The sequence below is a fragment of the Pan troglodytes genome, chromosome X (assembly GCF_028858775.2).
Source record: "Pan troglodytes isolate AG18354 chromosome X, NHGRI_mPanTro3-v2.0_pri, whole genome shotgun sequence".
In the NCBI taxonomy this organism is placed as follows: domain Eukaryota; kingdom Metazoa; phylum Chordata; class Mammalia; order Primates; family Hominidae; genus Pan; species Pan troglodytes.
In genome coordinates this window covers 150,958,062-150,975,179 of record NC_072421.2, presented here as the reverse complement: position 1 = coordinate 150,975,179, position 17,118 = coordinate 150,958,062, and the positions used below count along the sequence as shown (strand labels likewise).

Here is a 17,118-nt window from a genome sequence, read left to right as displayed (position 1 = left end):
CACGTTGCACAGTGTTTCTTTAATGGAAAGACAGCCACCGACCTCAGAAGCAGCCCCTCCTTGCGCTGGACCAGAAGGATAAGGGGAGACCTAGCCAGCAGTGGGCCAGTGGGGGTGAGGGGGTTCTAGGAAAACCGGTGTCTGGGACTCTGGCGGGATGTGGGGCCTCTCCTCTCTTTGGGGCAGAAGGGCCAGGGCCTGACAGGCCTAGGGCTCCCCCCTTGATGGTGTCATCTGTGCGGGATGCTGGGCCTCCACCTCCCAACCTCCTCCGGGACAGTACAGGTTTGGGGGCAAGGCCTGAGCAGGGCAGGCTGGGGAGACCGCTGTCCCTGGGGTTTTGTGGGCAGGGGCTGGGTGCAGGCCGGACAGACAGAAAGCAGTCCCAGCTCAAGGCAGAAGGCCAGAGGGTGTGGAGTGAAAGGGACAGGCGAAGCCAGGTTCGGAGAGATGGAGGGAACAGGCCACCAAGCTCAGAAGCGAGAAAGGTCTGAGGAAGCACAAGACACACACACACACACACACACACACACAGAGAAAGAGAGAGAGAGAGAGAGAGGGAAGAAGGAAGGGGAAAGAGAGAACAGAAGGGAGGACTGGTCGAAGGGCCAGTGGAGCAGGGGTCTGGGAGGGACAGGCCATGAACTTGCAAGGGGGCTGAGGGGAGCCGCAGAGTGGGGGAGGGTTGAAAGGCTGGAAATGCATGAGGAGGAGGAACAGAACATGTGTGTCTGGACAGGTGCGGCAGCCCTGGCAGAGCCCACTGTCCCCATTCTTATGGACCGCCTCCTGGCTGCTGACCCAGGGACTGTTCTCCTAGGACTGGAGCCTTGGACACTTGGGTTTGGGAGTGAATGAGAAAAAAGCTTCATGGGGTGCCTCTGGGTGGCTGTGGTGGGAGAGCAGGGGCAGCTCTGAGGCCGAGGGAACATGTGATGGGGGCCGGGCCTTGCGCCCACCTGCACCCTTGGGAGCCAGGGAGAGGCGGTGATGGGGCAGCGAGCTGGGGTCAGGGACCCGAGGTGGGGGGCTGGGTTGGACGCAGCTGGGCCCTGGCTTAGCTTCCTGGCTCTGCCTCCCCATCAGGATGGCTGGCTGTGTTCCCCAGAGTCCCCCACTGAGGCCCCGCGGTGGCTGCAGCTGCCTCTACTTTTTGTAGTTGCCAAACTGGATGGCCAGGCGGTCAGTGACGCAGCGGAAAGTGGCCGGCTGCACCTCCCAGTAGGGCACGGGGTTGTTGAAGAGGCTGATGCCGTTGTAGTAGGCCCGCTTCACCCCGAAGCCCACGGGACAGAAGTCGTTGACACCCACTTTGGTGATGTTGTTGGAGTGCAGATAGACCACCTGAAGGCAGAGAGGCCGGGTCACGGCAGGCCTCCCTCCCTCCACGCCAAGCCCGCTGCCTCCAGGAGGCATTTTGCTGTTGCCTCTGCACCCTACTTCAAGGGCCACACCAGAGGCTCCCCGTTGTTGGGAGGAGCAAACCAAGGCATGGGCGTGTTATTTGTGTGGGTGTCAGCCAGGATTAAGGCACTGGATGTGACCAGGGACAAGGATGAGGGTCTCAGGTGGGTCGGGTTGAGGACATGTGGGGGCGGGGCTGGGGTAGTGGTGTGTTTGGTGGTGTGAGGTGAAGGAAAGGTGGCCTGACCCTCAGGAGAGCACCCTCACACTCCATGGGGCATGAGAGGAGAAAGAGCCCTTGGGATGCCCTCCTCTTTCTTCCAGTCAGCAGAGGAGCTCGCCCTCTAGCAGCCCCTCCAACTCTCTGGAGCCACCGTCTTGCTGTCTCTGGGAGAAGCAGAGGTGGGCAGGCGAGGCGCCTGCTGGGTTGGGCTGGGAGCCCAGTGCTGGTGAACATGACAATGGCCACTAGAGGGCGCACTCGGCCCAGCATGGGCATGGCCTGCGCGGTGCTGGCTCGCAGCTGGTGCGGATGGGGGTGCTCCAAACACTTGTGGATGGAGCAGGGCTGGGCAAGACCAAGATCACCCACCTGGTTGCGGGCCAGGCCAGGGATGGAAGCTCCCGATAGAATCCCAGGCAAGACCCTGCTCCCCCTCGTCAGCCTACTTCCTGCCCTGGGCTGTCACTGTCTTGGGACAGATCTGTGCACTCCCACGCCCACAGTTTCTCGACTCCCTGGACTCTGCCACATCTTTCTGGTGTCCGACCCACCTGGAGACCCTCGGGTCCAAGAGCTACCAGGCTGCCTTGCTCGGTATCCACCATGGAGCCCCTGCTCCCTGCCTCCTCAGCACCAGCTGGGAGCATCAGGACCGCTCCCTTGCAGATGCCCAGAGCCGGTCGGGAAGGAGGGCCAGGGGACTGAGGGACTGCCCGGGGACACACACGCCTCCCCCAGCCCAGCCTTAGGGAACCTGGCTGTGCATGCCCAGCTCTCACCTGGAGGAGCTTGAGGTCTGGGAGCCCTGAGGGCACCCTGGCCAACTTGTTGTTGTCTAAGTGGAGCTCCCGGAGGGTGGGCAGGAAGCTCAGGCTCCCGTTCTCGATCATCCTGATCTGGTTGTGGCCTAGGCCCAGCCTGTGAGCGGGAGAATGACACGGACTCAAAGGCTGGAGGGAAGGATGGGGGGCTGGGCGCGAGGGGCCACACAGCACTGAGGGACTCTGGCATCACCCTTGGGCGGTGCCCTGCTGGCCTCACCTGTACAGCTTGGAGTAGCGAAGCAGGTCCTCCAGTTCGATGGCCTGGATTTTGTTGTGGTCCAGGTGGAGTTCATTCAGGGTCTCAGGGAGGTCTGCCAGGAGAAGAGGGCACAGGGGAGAATGCAGGTGCTGAGGGCAGGGGCCCTAGCTCTGCCCCAGGTGGCGGGAGGGGACTGTTGAGCCTTTCCCTGAGTAGATCGGGCCCATCCAGAGCCCCCACCCTGGCCATCTGTGCTGTTGGGGGTGAGGCAGGCAGGCGTGCAGGAAGAGTGGGCTTCCTACCTTTGGGGATGCCAGTCAGCTTGGCCTCTGAGATGCGCAGGTAGTTGAGCTTCAGGCCATCAAAGGCTCCAGGTTCAAAGCCACTGTTCTCCAGTGGGTTCCCGCCCATCTCTAGGGGAGAGACCTCATTAGCCCGGGAGCCTGGTGGTCCCTGCACAGCCCTGGGTCCTGTCATTTCCGGGCCAGTGTGGTGGGCCCTGCTACCTGCCGGCTGCTCCCATCTCCTGAAAGCAGTTCTGCTAATTTACCGGGCTAATTGCAAACTCCTAGCTGTTCAGGACTGCTAGCCCCAGGACTGCTAGCTCCAGGGGGAGCAAGAGGAAAGGGAGGAGTGCCAGAGATGAAGATGGGGCTCCCGGAAGCCACCCGGCCCCTCTGGCCCAGTCTTCTCTTTAGCCATGGTGATCGCCTGCATGGAGGATTTGCCAAGAAATCCATGGATTTTCTTTTGACCGTTCTCACCATACTCTTTCTTGAACTGAGCCTCTAAAGGTATCCCTTGGTCTCCCTTCCCCATGCCTCGAGACAAGGCTCTGGAATGTTCTGGGAGGCCCTCAGCTCACCGATGCAGTTCATGTTCCGGAGCCCGCTGAACACGCCCTTGGGCACCTTGCGGATGCGGTTGTCGTGGATGCGGAGCTCCACCAGGGAGCTGGGTAGGTTGGGCGGGATCTCCACCAGGTGGTTCTTGGAGATGTAGAGCTTCTGCAGCTTCCGCAGTGGGCTGAAGGCCTTCTCGTGGATCTTGGAGATCTTGTTGTTCACCAGGACGAGGGCCTGAAGCAGGGTGGGCGGAGGAGGTGAAGGCACAGACTCCCCACCCCACCCGCCCCTCTCTCCTGCCTTCCTGTGCCTCCCCAGCCCACTGGGCCTTGAGGAGGTCAGTCCATGCTTGTGAGCAGAGTGCAGGGCAGGAGGCAACACCCAGGCCCGGTCCTGAGCCCCAGCAGTGCCACCACTGCCTTGCCGCTCCAAGCCTCAGTTTCCTCACACGCACACCGGCTACAATGAAATCCGTTCTCCTCTGTTGCTGGGAGGAGTGCACGTGATGAAACGTTTTCAGCCACGAAGGGAGCCGAGCTGAGCGATCCGGTCCTGCAGCTGCGGTTGCTCAAACCCACATGAGTGAGCCGCAAACCCGGGAGCTCCCATCACGGCTGGCTCCAGGCTTCACCCTGAAGCCCCACGAGTCCCCGAACCCCTCTCATACCCCACACGTCCATGCACATGCACCCACCCGGACCCCTGCCCTCTGCTGTAGGCCTGCTGGTTCCTCCCAGCTCCTTACGTAGAGGTGCTGGAGACCCTTGAAGTCATCCTTGCGGAGCTCGGAGATGTCGTTGTTCTGCAGGTCCAGCAGCGTGGTGTCAGGGGAGATCTCTTTGGGCACAGACTTCAGACCTAGGGGCCCCACCCCCATCACCAGCATGAACTTGAGACCTAGGGGCCCCACCCCCACCACCAGCATGAACTTGAGACCTAGGGGCCCCACCCCCACCACCAGCATGAACTTGAGACCTAGGGGCCCCACCCTCACCACCAGCATGAACTTGAGACCTAGGGGCCCCACCCTCACCACCAGCATGAACTTGAGACCTAGGGGCCCCACCACCATCACCAGCATGAACTTGGAGCCATCCAGCCGACTAGCCCCACTGGTAGGGAGGACCGGGGACACACACACAGGGACACTGACGGGCACAGGGGGATGCCACCACAAGTGGGCACAAACTGCACAGCTCACAGCCAGACGGCTGGACCCCTCCTACACTTACATCATGCTCGTCACCGTCCCACAGGACCAGCATGTGCCCCCTTCAGAAGGGGCTCTCAGGCTGCACCTGACCCTCCCTGCATGCCCCACTCCCCATCACTCAGGGACAAACCCAGGTCGGAGCACTGAACCACCCGCAGGTGGCAGTGGCAGCCGAAAGGACACATGGCACTGTAGGTGGGTGTGACAGAGTCCGGGTCCAGGACGCCCGAGGTGTCAGCGCCCGAAGCTTCCTCATCGTTCATCATGAACGGCCCATCGTCCAGGGTGAAGTCCCAGAAGCCTCTCTGCTCAAAGGGCAGGGCCTGGCTCAGGGCCAGCAGAGACACGAGGCGCCACAGGGGCCACATGGCGGATGGACCTGGGGGAAGAGGCGAAGGGATCATCAGCACCAGCACCCACCTGTCTTCTCCATGCCAGGGGCTGGTGTTCCGCATGTGTGGTGGCACTGCGTTCCCATCCCTCACCAGGGACGGCCAGACCCTGGAGCAGGAGGAGGAGAGGGCGGAGTGTGGGCAGAGGGCTCCAGGCAGGAAGGGAGTGGATGCTGCTGGCAAGGAGGGTGCCCCTTCCACTCCACTCCCTTCACTGCTTCCACTACCCCCCTCCCCATCCCGGACAGGACTTGGCTTAATCAGGCGATGAAATGTCTCCTCATTAGCAAGTCTGCAGGCCCCCACGCCTCTGAGTCTGCCAGAAGCCTGCTTTAGGGCGGGGGCATCCATGAGGCTGCGTGGAGGAGGTGGAGGAGGAATCCTAGCCATTGGCCCTCAAGGGCTTTGAAGAATTCACTTTTGGGGACATCACTGTGGCCTCCTACCCGGGCCAATCCTTCCTTTGAGTTCTGGGCTCAGGGCAGCGTGGAGGAAGTTAGTTGAGTTTGGCGACTCTGAGTTGCTTCCTACCTCCTGAGGCCCCCTTCCACCCTGCCCACGTTTCTCAGAGACCCTCTAAGGCCAAGGTAGAGAGGCAGGGTGGAGAAAGAGGGGGTGTCCTTTGAGGCCATGGGTAAAGTTGGCTGAGGCAGCACTGAGTGGAGGCCCCCGAGGTGGAGGCCATGGCGCCCCCAACACTGCCCCTGGGCCTTGGCTTCCTCCTCTGGACCACCTGCCCCAGCCCCCCACCCACACCGCCTTGGCCCAAACAGCCCTGGAGCTCCCAGATCTGCTCGCACCCTTCCTCCCTGCCCACAGCCTCGGCAGCCCAGAGAGGCCCCCCAGGGGAGCAGGCTGCCGCCAGGGTGGCAGGGCAGGGTCAGGCTTGCCTGAGGCCCCCCAGGCCGAGGCGGCGAGTGGGAGTGGAGGGGAAGCAGCCCTGCCCGAGCCTGCCCCCAGCACCCACCTCTGCTTGCCTCCTTCCTCCTCATCAGACACGGTCTCCCGTCCAGAGGCAGCCGGGAATGTGCCCTACAGAAAGAGGCTGGAGCCCTGCCTCTCTTACCACTTCATCCACCCTGACTCTCCAGCAAAGGCCCAGGTCTCATCCCAGCCTCACCTTCCCCATCTGTTAAGTGGGAATAAACATGCCTGCCCTGCTTGCCACCCAGCCTGGGGTGGCCCTCGGTGCATCTGGAGACGGGGAGCCCAGCTGGGCAGCAGGGGCCTCTGGCAGACCTGAAGCAGTCGCACGCCCAGGAGACCCTCACTTAGGGCCAGTACTAGCTGGGGAGGGGCTGTCTGGGGCTCCAGCAGAGCGAGGTGAGCCCTCTAAGCCCAGCTGCTGGTTGCAGGGGTCTAAGGAGGCCATGGGGAGGTGGGGGCCCTGTCCCCAGGCCAGCACCCTATGAGCAGCCCCGCCCTGCCTGATGCTTCCCCAGTTGCCCTGGGGGCTGGGCTGGCTGCCCGGGGCTGCCGCTTTGGAGTCCTTGCTACCAGCGGGCCGGGGGCCTGAGGCCACTTCGGGGCCAGGTTGGGTCTGAGCACAAGCCCAGGAGAGGGTTGGGATGGAGGCCTGTCCTGTCGCCCCCATGCAGCTCCTCGGGTGCTCCAGGGAGCATCTGCTGGCACGCGTCCCCCCTGCATTGGCATCCCCCCTAGAAGCCACCCATGCGCCCTCCCACACCTGTGGACAGAGGGGCCTGTGGTGAGGCTGTGGCTATAGCGGCTGCCAGGCCTGTGGAGTGGCCTTTCCGCAGCCAGCCCCGGAGCCTTCCTGAGCCCACAGGCCCTGGGCCACACTGCAAAGTGGGAGTCGGAGCCCAAGGCTTAGCTCAGCTTCCCCCTCATGTGGAGCTGGACTTCATGCTGACCCCTGGGGTCACCAGGAGGCCCCTGCTGGGGCAGCACTGAGCCTCCCTCATTCTTTTGAGCCTTGAGATCCCACAGTTGCAGCCCAGGGCCTGCCAGCCTCAGGCCGGCCCAGCAGGACCTAGGGGAACTGCCCGGAGGGTCTTGGCCCCCAAGTAGGGAGAAGGCTCAACACTCACCTACCTGGATGGTGTTTCCCTTCCTCCAGGGCAGGGCAGGGCCTCCGATGCCTGCTGCCGCTGTAGGACCCTCTCCCAGTGCCAGTGGACACCCGGGGGCAGAAGGAGGAGGAGGAGGAGCAGTGGGAGAGAACAGGAAGGGCAGGATGGAAGCAGGAGAGCAAGATGGAGTGGGGGAGGGAGGAGACTGCTCTGCCCCTCCTTGCCGATGCCCCTGCCAAAGCCGCTACCTCCCAGGGAGAGTGAGTCAGGGCTGGGACACCCCGCCAGAGCCCTGGCAAGCTCCAGGGTGGGCAGTCCACCTGGACAGGTAGGGTTGGGGTGGTCCGGCTGGGCCTACGGGAGGCTGTGGGGAGGGGCTGGGGAAGGCCGAGGGGACAGAGGACCATCTGACCATGGACAGCTTGGAGCCCCCCAGGACCCACGCATTGGCCTGGAGGAGGACTCTACAGGGACTCCTGCCCTGGGGCAAGGGGTCTCCCCAGGAGCTGGGACTTCCCTGCAGGCCCTCCTGTTAGGGAATCGGGCCCTCCACCAGGGCAGGGGGCACAGGCACAGGGCAGGCCAGTCACGGCAAGACTGGCCATCGGGGTCTCAGGCGGGTTCCCAGGACCAGTTGTGGGGCAACGAGGGCTCTGGAGGCAGGCTGCCTGATATAGTAGGATGTCTGGGGGGTCTCCAAGAGACTGAGAAAGGGGCAAGGGGAAGAGGTTCCCTCAGAGCGGGGAGGGAGGCTGAGGGCTGGAAGGCCCATACACCCGGGCCCCGTGACAGAGGCAGAAGGACAAGGTTTGGCTGGTTTTCCATGGCTCATGGCTGTGCCCAAGCAGTGGGCAGGCTGGAGGGGCGGGGGCCGGGCAGGCTTCCCGGCACATCCCTCATTTCCCCTCAAAGAACTGGCACAAAACTGAGACCTCTCCTGAGGAAGGGGCAGGCTCCGTGTCTGAGCCCACAGGAGGCAGCAAGGGGCCCATGAAGTCAGAGGGAGCCAGGGGAGCCTGGGGGGAAGGATAGGATCCCCTGGAGCTGGCCTGATGAGTATCCCCATTTTATGGACACAAAAGCTAAGGCCGAGAGAGAGGCTCTGATTTCTCCCAAGTCACTCAGCCTGACTTGGAACTCAGCTTTGGCGCCTCCAGGCCCTGCCTGAGCTCTCAGCTGTGCTCCTCAGCCACAGGGCTCCAGCCATGTCTCTGGGTCTGTGAGAGCCTGAATGCCCAAGACTGGGGGTGGCAGTTTGGGAGGTCCTGGCAGTATAGGCTCAGCTGTCCTCCCAAAGCCTGGCCCCTGCCTTCTCCCCACCACCTCACACCAAGCCCCTCCCTCCTGCCAGAACATGCACACACACACGTACACACATACACACACAAACATACACACAGATGCACACATACACGCTCACATACACACACGTGCACACGCACACACCTATACAAAACACATATGTACACACGTGCACACACACATGCACACACCGATACAAAACACATATGTACACACACCCACATGCATCCACATACATGCACACATCCACACATATACGTGCACACACCTATACACACATGTACACACATATACACGCACACACCTAGACACTCATACATGCATACCCATGTATACACATTCACATACACATATGATACACATATACACACATATATACACAGATGCACACACACACTCATGCACACATCTATACACATACATGCACATGTACATCCACATGCACACATGCATGCATGCATACACACATGCACACATGCACACGTACACACAGGTACACACATGCACACAATGCACACATACACATTTATACACATGTACACACACGCACATGCATACATGCACACATGCACACATACATACATACCTGCACATATACACATGTATACACACATACACATATGTACACACATACATGCACACATCTATACACACATGCATACCCATTCACATATACATATGTATACATATACACATACATACATATATATCCACACATAGATAAGGCAGGCGGGGACCCCAGCCCAGGAAGCAGGAATACCCCATAGTCAGATCCTGTGAGACCCACAGCAAGTCCCTCCAGTCCTCAACTCTCCACCACCACAACTGAGGCCTCTGGGCCTCAGTTTCCCTTCATTGGCCTCTCTGGGTGTGTCCTCAGGGACTTCAGGGAGGGTTTCAAGCCCCACCAAAGTGTGCCCTGAGATCCCTGGATACCATCTCTTTAGAGCAAAGGGCAGGGGCGGCAATGGCATAAGCCCCAGGTTCGGCGACCGCAGGTGTGAGTGAGGGAGGAGGCTGGGCTTCCTGGAGCCTCCGCCACCACCCCAATAGGGCCCTCCTTGTCTGCCCCTCTGAAAGCTAGCGCAGTCCTCTGCACTGGATTGCTCGAGGTCACAGCCAAACAAGATGCGTTGGCAGCCTCTGAGAACATGGAGGGTCCGTGCCAGGCATTCAGGCCAGGCCAAGGGCGGCGGGAGCAGGGCTTGAGGTCTGGCGGGCCCTGGGAGCTCGCCTGCAGATGGTGTGGCTCACAGCTGCCAAGTGGCAGACGCCGGATGCTGTCTCCGCAGCCTCAGCCCTGGGCGTCTGCCCCCGTGAGCAACCCGACCTGAACTCTGACACATGTGCCACCTTCCACGCAGCCCTGCGGGGTCCCCGGGACTGTGTCCTTCCTTCCCTCCCCTCTGGCCGCCAAAGCCTTTTGGGCCCAGTTTCAACCAGCAGCCTGGTACTTGTGCCCCCGCTGACACCCGGCCTGCCCCCTGCCACTCTCCCAGGCCCCAGTCCACCAGTCCCTCCCCGCCGATGGCTCCAGCCTGTACTTGGGCATCAACCAGAGAGGGGTTGTGTACCCTCCATGGCCTTGCCAAAGCCCGGCGTGTGCGTTCATCTGTGGGAGTGGCTGCCTGAGGGGCTGGGGGCTGGAGTGGGGAGGGGTGGACCTTGTGCCACATTCCAAGCCCCTGCCGTTGCCGCAGCATGCCCTTCAGGCAGCCAGGCTTGGGCGTCTGCTCCCCTTGCAGCCACGTGTGGAGGGGCTGGGAAACCCCGGCTCATCTGCTGCTCAAATCCTTTCCAGAGGTTTTCTGGCAGGGTGGCGACAAGGGTGGAGTTCTCCCTTGATGCGCCCAGCCACCTCCCACCTCTCTGTGCCAGCCCTTTGCAGCCTGTGGTGCCCATGTCAAGGTCCAGCCTGTCCCCACAGTCGGCGGAGTGCAGGACTCAGCCCTTCCCACTGTGCGCTCCCGGTCCTCTGCACACGGACTACTGCTGCCCCCTCCCACTCTCCGAAGAGATCCGGGGCCTCCTGCTAGAGTCTCCAAGGAAAAGGGAGGATGCTGTCACCTCTCAGAGGCAGAGCAGGGGACTCATGTGATTTCTTTACTTAGCCCCCTGCCGTCCCCCGTTGACTATAAGAAGGAAGCAATGCTCTTAGGACTTGATGAAGGGGTAAACTGAGGCTCAGGAAGTTGGCCCCAAACTCTTGCCCAAGGCCACACGGTGAGGAAACAGCAGAGCTGGGGCTGCACACACTGTCTGTCTGTCCGTCTGTGTCCTTACCCCCATGTCTGGACCCACCCTCTCCCAATGCACACAGTGCCACAGGCCCCAAAGCTGACACGCTTCACACTCTCGGGGCTGTGCAGGGGGCTCCCCTGGAAGCATGGCCCTTCTGAGGACCATCAGGAGCTCCCTATGGCCCACAGATCCAGAAGCCCCTCCTCAGCCCCAACACAGCCAGCAGGGCAGCCCCCGCCCAGCCTCTCACCTCTGCCTCTGTCTGCAGGGAGTCTCCTGGAAAAGCCATCGTCTCCCCAGGCGAGCACTTCAGGGCCCCAGGGAAGGTGTTCCCGGACTGCCCCCCAGAGCCTGGGGCCCTGCCTCCCTCCCTCCCTGGTACAGGCCCACCAAGGCCAGGAGGAGAGGGGAAGGTTTCCTGCAGCCCCTCCCTGCCGCAACCCGCTCTCTGCCAGGGGCTCAGGCTGGGCTGGGATTAGCCTCCTTCAGCCAGCCAGGGTGGCCCACAGCCTGCTTAGCTTCAGGCTCCTGGGACTGCTGGGCTCCCATGGGTGTGTGTCTCTTTGGATGAGGGCAGCCTCCAAGAACCACGGGATGGCAGTCAAGGCCAAGCAGGGACTCAGACTTCCAGAGGATAGAAGTCACACTGGCTTCCCAGACTTCCCCTGCCTCCAGGGACAGGGCTGCCTTCTAATCTTCTGGCCACCCAGGAGTCTGCCCGCCATGCTCCCCTTGGCCCATCTGAACACCTCAGGGACCAAACAGGACTGGGATGGCCAGCAGAGGCAAGTTCAAGAGGCCCACAGAGTCCGTTGGGCCCCTGGTCCTCCAGCTTATCTCAGGCCAGTGTTTAAGTGGAGCTCAGGCTTAAGATGCAGTGGACCGGGAGAGTTCCATGCAAGAAGGCTGGCTAGAGCCCCAGGCCCCTAAGCCTCAGAGATGAGCCTCATGGGAATGGGCAGCACCTTCACCAGGCCTGCCAGGGAGCCGGGACCTGACCCTGCCCCTTGGGCTGGCTGGGATCAGAGCTGCGCAGGTGGGAAGCTGGGAGTGGGAGGGTTCTGCAGTCCTCGGAAGAGCCAAGGCTGGTGGCCCCTCCATAGCCACCCCAGAGGCTGCTCTGACCTAGAGCCATGACGGGGCAGGGGAAGAAGGCAAACAGCGAAGGGGGCAGCTGGGATGGTTCCCAGGAGTCTAGAGTCCCAGAAGGGGCTTCTGGCTGTGGGATTCAAGTGGTGGAGGGGATCTTCTGGCCTGGAAGGGGACCTGGGGAAGGAGGAATGAAGCACAGGCCCCACCCCTCCAGAGGAGGTGGCCCCAGGCCTTCCCCAGGGAACCCTGGGAAGCTGGTTCTTTCTGGAAGGCTGCAGAAGGGCCTGGCCGTGGGTCCTGGAGGCCACTTAGGCTAGGCGGGCCTCAGGCCAGGAGGACTGAGCCATGCGCCCTCCCCACAGCGCAGCCCCTCTGCACACACCCCACAACTGGTCCCTCTAAGACTTGCAGAAAGGGCTCTGAGTGGCCGAGCTGTGGCCCCTGATCTCCCAACCCAGCATCTGAGCAGAAGAGGACAGGAGCTGGGGCACTGATCGCCCCAGGCCCGGCTGGCAGGGTGGGGGCCAGGGCCGGCAGGATCCCGGGTTGAGCTGCCTTCCGAGGGAGCCGGTGCCCACCCAGCGGCCTGCAGCCCAAGGCAGGGTGCCCTGGGAAAGCCACCGCCACCTCCAGCCCCTCGGTGTGAGCAAGACCCGCAGCTGGTGGGTCCCCACCCACCAGTGGGGCTCCCAGGCCTGTCGGGGGCTCCGTGGTGGGCCTGGATGCTAGGGGGGCAACGTGCGGCAGGGACCAAGCTCTCCCGCCCACAGATGAGTGGGAGGGGGTCGTGGTGGGCATGGGAAGACATTTCCGACAAGCAGGGGTGTTGGGGGGTGAGCAAGGCAGGGGAGGGGCCCTGGCAGGTGGGGTGCCAGGGACCCCAGGGCTGGGGCTAGGCCTGTGGGTGGGGCGTGTGCTGGGGATTCTGTGGGCCGAGGACATATGACTCCCGGGCAGGCTGGAGATGGTGGGGGGTTGGGGGTGGGCCCGGGAAGCACAGGAGACGGCAGGTGGGGAGGTCCCCATCCCACCTCTATACGGGGTGGCAAGGACTCAGAAGCCCTTGCTGAAGGCTCTGAGTGCTAACTGTCAAGTGTGAACTCATTACAAACCCCTCCTCTGGGGACTTGGCGCTGTCACTGGAAGGGACACGCTATAGCTTTGTTTGAGTGACTCTGGAATGTTGCTAAAGACAGGAAACTCATTCTTGCCTTGGAAACACCCCCCTTCCTTTCCCAGACTCCCCATCTATGCATTGGTAGGGTTAATGCCCACTGCCGTACGGGTCCTTGGGGCTTGAAGGTGGGCCAGGGAGGCCAGGGCTGCCACCCACAGCTGGCCAGCTTGCCATGGGAGCCCTCTCTGCTCCCTGGCTCACAACCTGCTCCCACCGCCCAGCCCTGGTGGCTTGGAGGCAGCCCTGCATCTTCCTTTCAATATACCCACACGGGCTTGCCCTCAAAGGCTCACCATGCTGGCCCACAGTGGCCATACATGGGCATGCTCCGCACCAAGACACCCATGCTCATACACCAGCTCTCCTGGGGTGCGGCTGGCACCGGCGGCTGGGTGTCACCAGGAGGTGCTCACCCGCACCCCTGGGCGCTGGTCCCCGGGAGCCTTTCTGGCACGGGGGCAGGGGGGCTGAGCATCTCCAGCTTGTCTCAGTTCCAATTAGTTGCTATAGGGCAGAGAGCTGGCAGGCCAGGGAGGGGCGAGGGCCCAGAAACAGGACCCCCTGAGGATGGGACCTGAGCAGTCTGGCAGCCAGGACAGCAGGAGAGAGGCCTGCCCACCAAGACAGACCACTGGAGACTGATGTACCCTGTGCCCTGCAGATCCCTGGGCCCCCTGCTCTGCTCAGCAGGCGCTCAGGCACCCAGCCCTGCCCATGGAGCAGTGAGGGGGTGCTCCCCTCCGTGGGCCTTCCAGGGCACTCTCTCGCTCCCTCTCCTGGGTCCCTTGGCAGGCCCCTCTGGGACCCCAAGCCAGGTCCGCCCTGGGGAGCATGGCACAGTTGCCTGATTTTCTCTCCTTCCCCTCCACACCCATTCTGAGTCCCAGTCCAAGGGGGTCCTGGAAACAGACAGGGCTGAGCCACCCAGGCACCCCCAGTCAGGGCCCTTGCAGCCAGGGCTCCCAGGACCCAGACTTCTCACAGAGGATGTAGAGGCAGAGCATTAACCTGGGGGTGAGCGAGCGAGGAATATCTGGGCAGGGTGCCTGGGGTGTGCCTGGGAAACTAAGTCTTTCAGCCCATGCCAAGGACTGGCCTCAGGCAGTGCAGCGGAGGACTGCTCCTGGGTGCTGAGCTCGGTGGGCGCTGGGCGGTCCTCCCCGATCCGACCCAACCCGGGCCAGGCGCCAAGCCCTGGAGCAAGGAGGCGCCTGGGCAGAGCGAGGCTGAGGGAGTGGAGCATGCGCCTGGGACTTGCAATGATGAAACAGGGCCATTGGCAAAGCTGGGGTACCAGTCACCCAGCCACGCTCTAGCGTGGTAGCCAAGAAGATGGACCCCGAGTGGGAGGCAGAGAGACAAGAGGTGGATGAAGCAGAGCAAGGTCAGAAGGGAGAGGGAGAGGAAGGGGTGAGGGAAAGGTGCCTGGAGGGCGGCGAGACGAGGCAGAAGCCTGACAGGGACCAAGGGGGCCGCAGGGTGGCGATGAAGGGGCGTGGATCAGCAGCCTACAGAGAGCACCGGGGAAATCTGTGGACACCCTCGCGGCACTGGGGACAGCAGGACCAGGGCTTGGGACAGCGGAGGCAGCAGAGCCAGAGGCATCTCTGGGTTGCTGAGGAGGCAGCTTGAAGCCAGCCCTACCTGGAGAGGGGAGGCGCCAGGCGCAGGCTGGCTAGTTGGCGGGCTGGGGTGGTGGGCCGTCCGCACGTCTATCTGTCCGGTCTGTCCGGCGGACCGAAAGCAGCTACTCACTCCTGGGCAGTTTGTGGAGAGAGGGAGACAGAGGCGGCGGGAGGGAGGCTAAAGGCTGGGCAGGCGGGCCGACGGGGAGGGGACAGCGGGGAGAGGGCGGGGAGGGAGGAAAGGAGGGAGGGGGCTGGTGGGGCGGAGAGGGCGGGCAAGCAGGAGGGGGCAGGCTTCCCGGCCCCCCTGACAGCTTCAAAGGGAGCAATTTTCTTGTAGACGGCTGGACTAGCTGAGCCCCCGCCCCCTCGCCCCCACCACCTCCCCCACCCCCCGCTCCCCCGCCTGGGGCAGACAGCAAAGGAACGGACACACTCGCACTCACTCAAACAAGGACCCAGAGAGTCAAACTTTCCACTGCCCAGATGGGGACACTGAGGTGCTGGCTGGCATCTCGCCAGGCAGAGGAAAGAGAGATGGAAGAAAGACGAGGGGGAGGCGGCCTTGGGCTGCTAGGCCCGTGAGTGGCCCCTGGAATTTGGTCCTGAGCCTGCCAGGAACCTGCTTGGGCCTAAGCAAGGAGGTGGTTTCTCCAGGATCAGAGAGGTAGCTGTTGTGGATTTCTGGAAGGACTTCATGTAGGCTCCTGGCGCCCTGTACCCTCCCTTCCACTCCAGACTTTCTTCCCTTAAAAAGAGGGCCCGATCCGGCTGGTGGTGGCAGGACGGGGCAGGGGGCTCCCCAGCTTGCCTGCCCTGAACTGATTCAGAGACGAAGGATCCAGCGAGTCAGTCTTCTTGCTCAATCCCTGCAGGTCCCCTCGGACATGAGAACCACTCTGTGGGTGGCCACTTCCTCTGGGCTCAACCCTGTGCTGGTCACTTACGGGGGCTAACCGGGTTACCCCACCAAGACTCAGCCGCTTCCTGAGGGCCCAAATGAGTCCAGTTTCTCCAGTGTCTAGAGCCCAGGTCCTTAGTACGACACTGCCCCCCTGTCCCGTAGTGTCCCCTTCTTCCCTCAGCAAGAGCAGCTCCTGAGACACAGGGGTAAGAGTTTAGATGGAGTGAGAAACAGATCTGCAATAGAACTGGGGGCCAAGAGTTCGGAAGACCAAAAGAGAAAATTGCATATTGAGAGAAAAAGCTCGAAGGGGCAGAGAGGGAGAGAGGCGTGGCTAGAGAGAGGCGGCATCCAATGGAGAGAGGACAATTTCGAGGGCTGAGGGTCTTCAACCCCTGGCAGTGCCATCACTCAACTGGGGGGTGGGGTCTGGGAGGTCCCAGGCCAGGGAGGATGCTCCCAGGGGAGCTCTACCTGGGGGCATGGCAGGGCACAGACCCCCTTCCTGTTCACCAGCGGCAGCCCAGGGCCTGGCTAGGATCTGGGACGCATGGCACCTTGACCAAACTGTGGTACCTGCCTGCAAGAAGCTTCTAGATTGGGCCAGGGAGAAGAGAGACGTGGGAAACCAGGGGCCAGGCTGGTAACCCTGGTTCTCTCTTGATTTCATGGTTGGAATGAGGAGATTGGAGACCACATATGCCCTTTCCAGACAAAGGAGGTGGCTTGTCTTTCGGCAGGTTTGTGTGTTTTACCTTTTGCCCAGCCTCAGCGTCCGACTCTTGGCAGCCTGGTCTCATCTTTGTCCCACCCTCTTTCCCTCCCCCCCTGCCAACTCATTCGTGGAGAAATATGTCGGTAGAAAGCGGGACAGGCAGCGAAGCCTGACTAGCAGTCTGGGTGGAGAGAGACGCATTTGGAAACATTCCGCTCAGTGACAGCAGCCAGTCGCAAAAGGCCGCAGAGCCTCTGGTTCCATTCATTTGAAATGTCCACACTAGGCTCATCTATGGGGACAGAAAGCGGATTTGTGGGCAGTGGGTGCTAGAGGGGTGGTACCTAAAGGTATGGGTTTTCTTTTTGAGGTGATGAAAATGTTCTACAATCGACTGAGTGATGGTTGCACAGTTCTGTGAATAGACCATATAAAAGCCCTTGCCTTGTACGTGCTCAATGCGCAAATCGTGTGGTAAGCACAGCCACTCTCAGTAAAGCCGTTTCAGAAAAAAGGAGAAACCCACTCAAGGCATGCCTGCTGCCCGAGGTGCTGGTACCCAGTACCTTCCTGCACTGCTTGGGGACTGAGAACCCAGGAGCTGTCACTCAGGGCCTCAGCCTCCAGGAGTCCCAGTGGGGGTGAAACAGCTCTGAATGCCGTGGGGGCGCAGGGCCATGCACAGTGCCAGAGGCTCGGGAGGGCTACCTGGAGGAGGTGACCTGGAGCAGACCAGTAGGGAAGAGGGAAGTTGCCGGTGGAAGGAAGAGCACACGTGCGGGGGGTGTGGGGAGACACAGGGGAGCCAGGCGGCGCTGCAGTCCGGCCCTGCACCGACCTCACCCTCAGGTCTCAGCCAGGCATGTTCCTGGATGGGGGCTTGGAAGTGGCGATGAGGCGACACCCTGCTTGGGGGAGACACATTATGC

At 61.9% G+C, this 17,118-nt stretch overlaps 1 protein-coding gene across 1 annotated transcript; it reads right to left on the bottom strand.

Moving 5' to 3' along the window:
* On the bottom strand, positions 1–14,784 carry BGN (biglycan). Its single transcript, XM_016944499.4, has 8 exons — positions 14,590–14,784; positions 4,839–5,087; positions 4,241–4,353; positions 3,516–3,729; positions 2,953–3,063; positions 2,669–2,762; positions 2,407–2,545; positions 1–1,344 (listed from the first exon to the last, which is right to left on the bottom strand). Exons 2-8 carry the CDS (start codon positions 5,074–5,076, stop codon positions 1,147–1,149), a joined length of 1,107 nt encoding a protein of 368 aa, XP_016799988.1. The 5' UTR covers positions 5,077–5,087; positions 14,590–14,784; the 3' UTR covers positions 1–1,146.
* Between the last annotated feature and the right edge of the window lie 2,334 nt (positions 14,785–17,118).

Excerpts from the sequence above, each read along its gene's own strand:
- BGN (XM_016944499.4), bottom strand. The coding sequence starts at position 5,076 with ATGTGGCCCCTGTGGCGCCTCGTGTCTCTGCTGGCCCTGAGCCAGGCC. Across the intron at positions 4,354-4,838 it reads GGTTCAGTGCTCCGACCTGG|GTCTGAAGTCTGTGCCCAAA; the intron begins GTTTGTCCCTGA and ends TGGGGCCCCTAG. Across the intron at positions 3,730-4,240 it reads AGGGTCTCCAGCACCTCTAC|GCCCTCGTCCTGGTGAACAA; the intron begins GTAAGGAGCTGG and ends ACCCTGCTTCAG.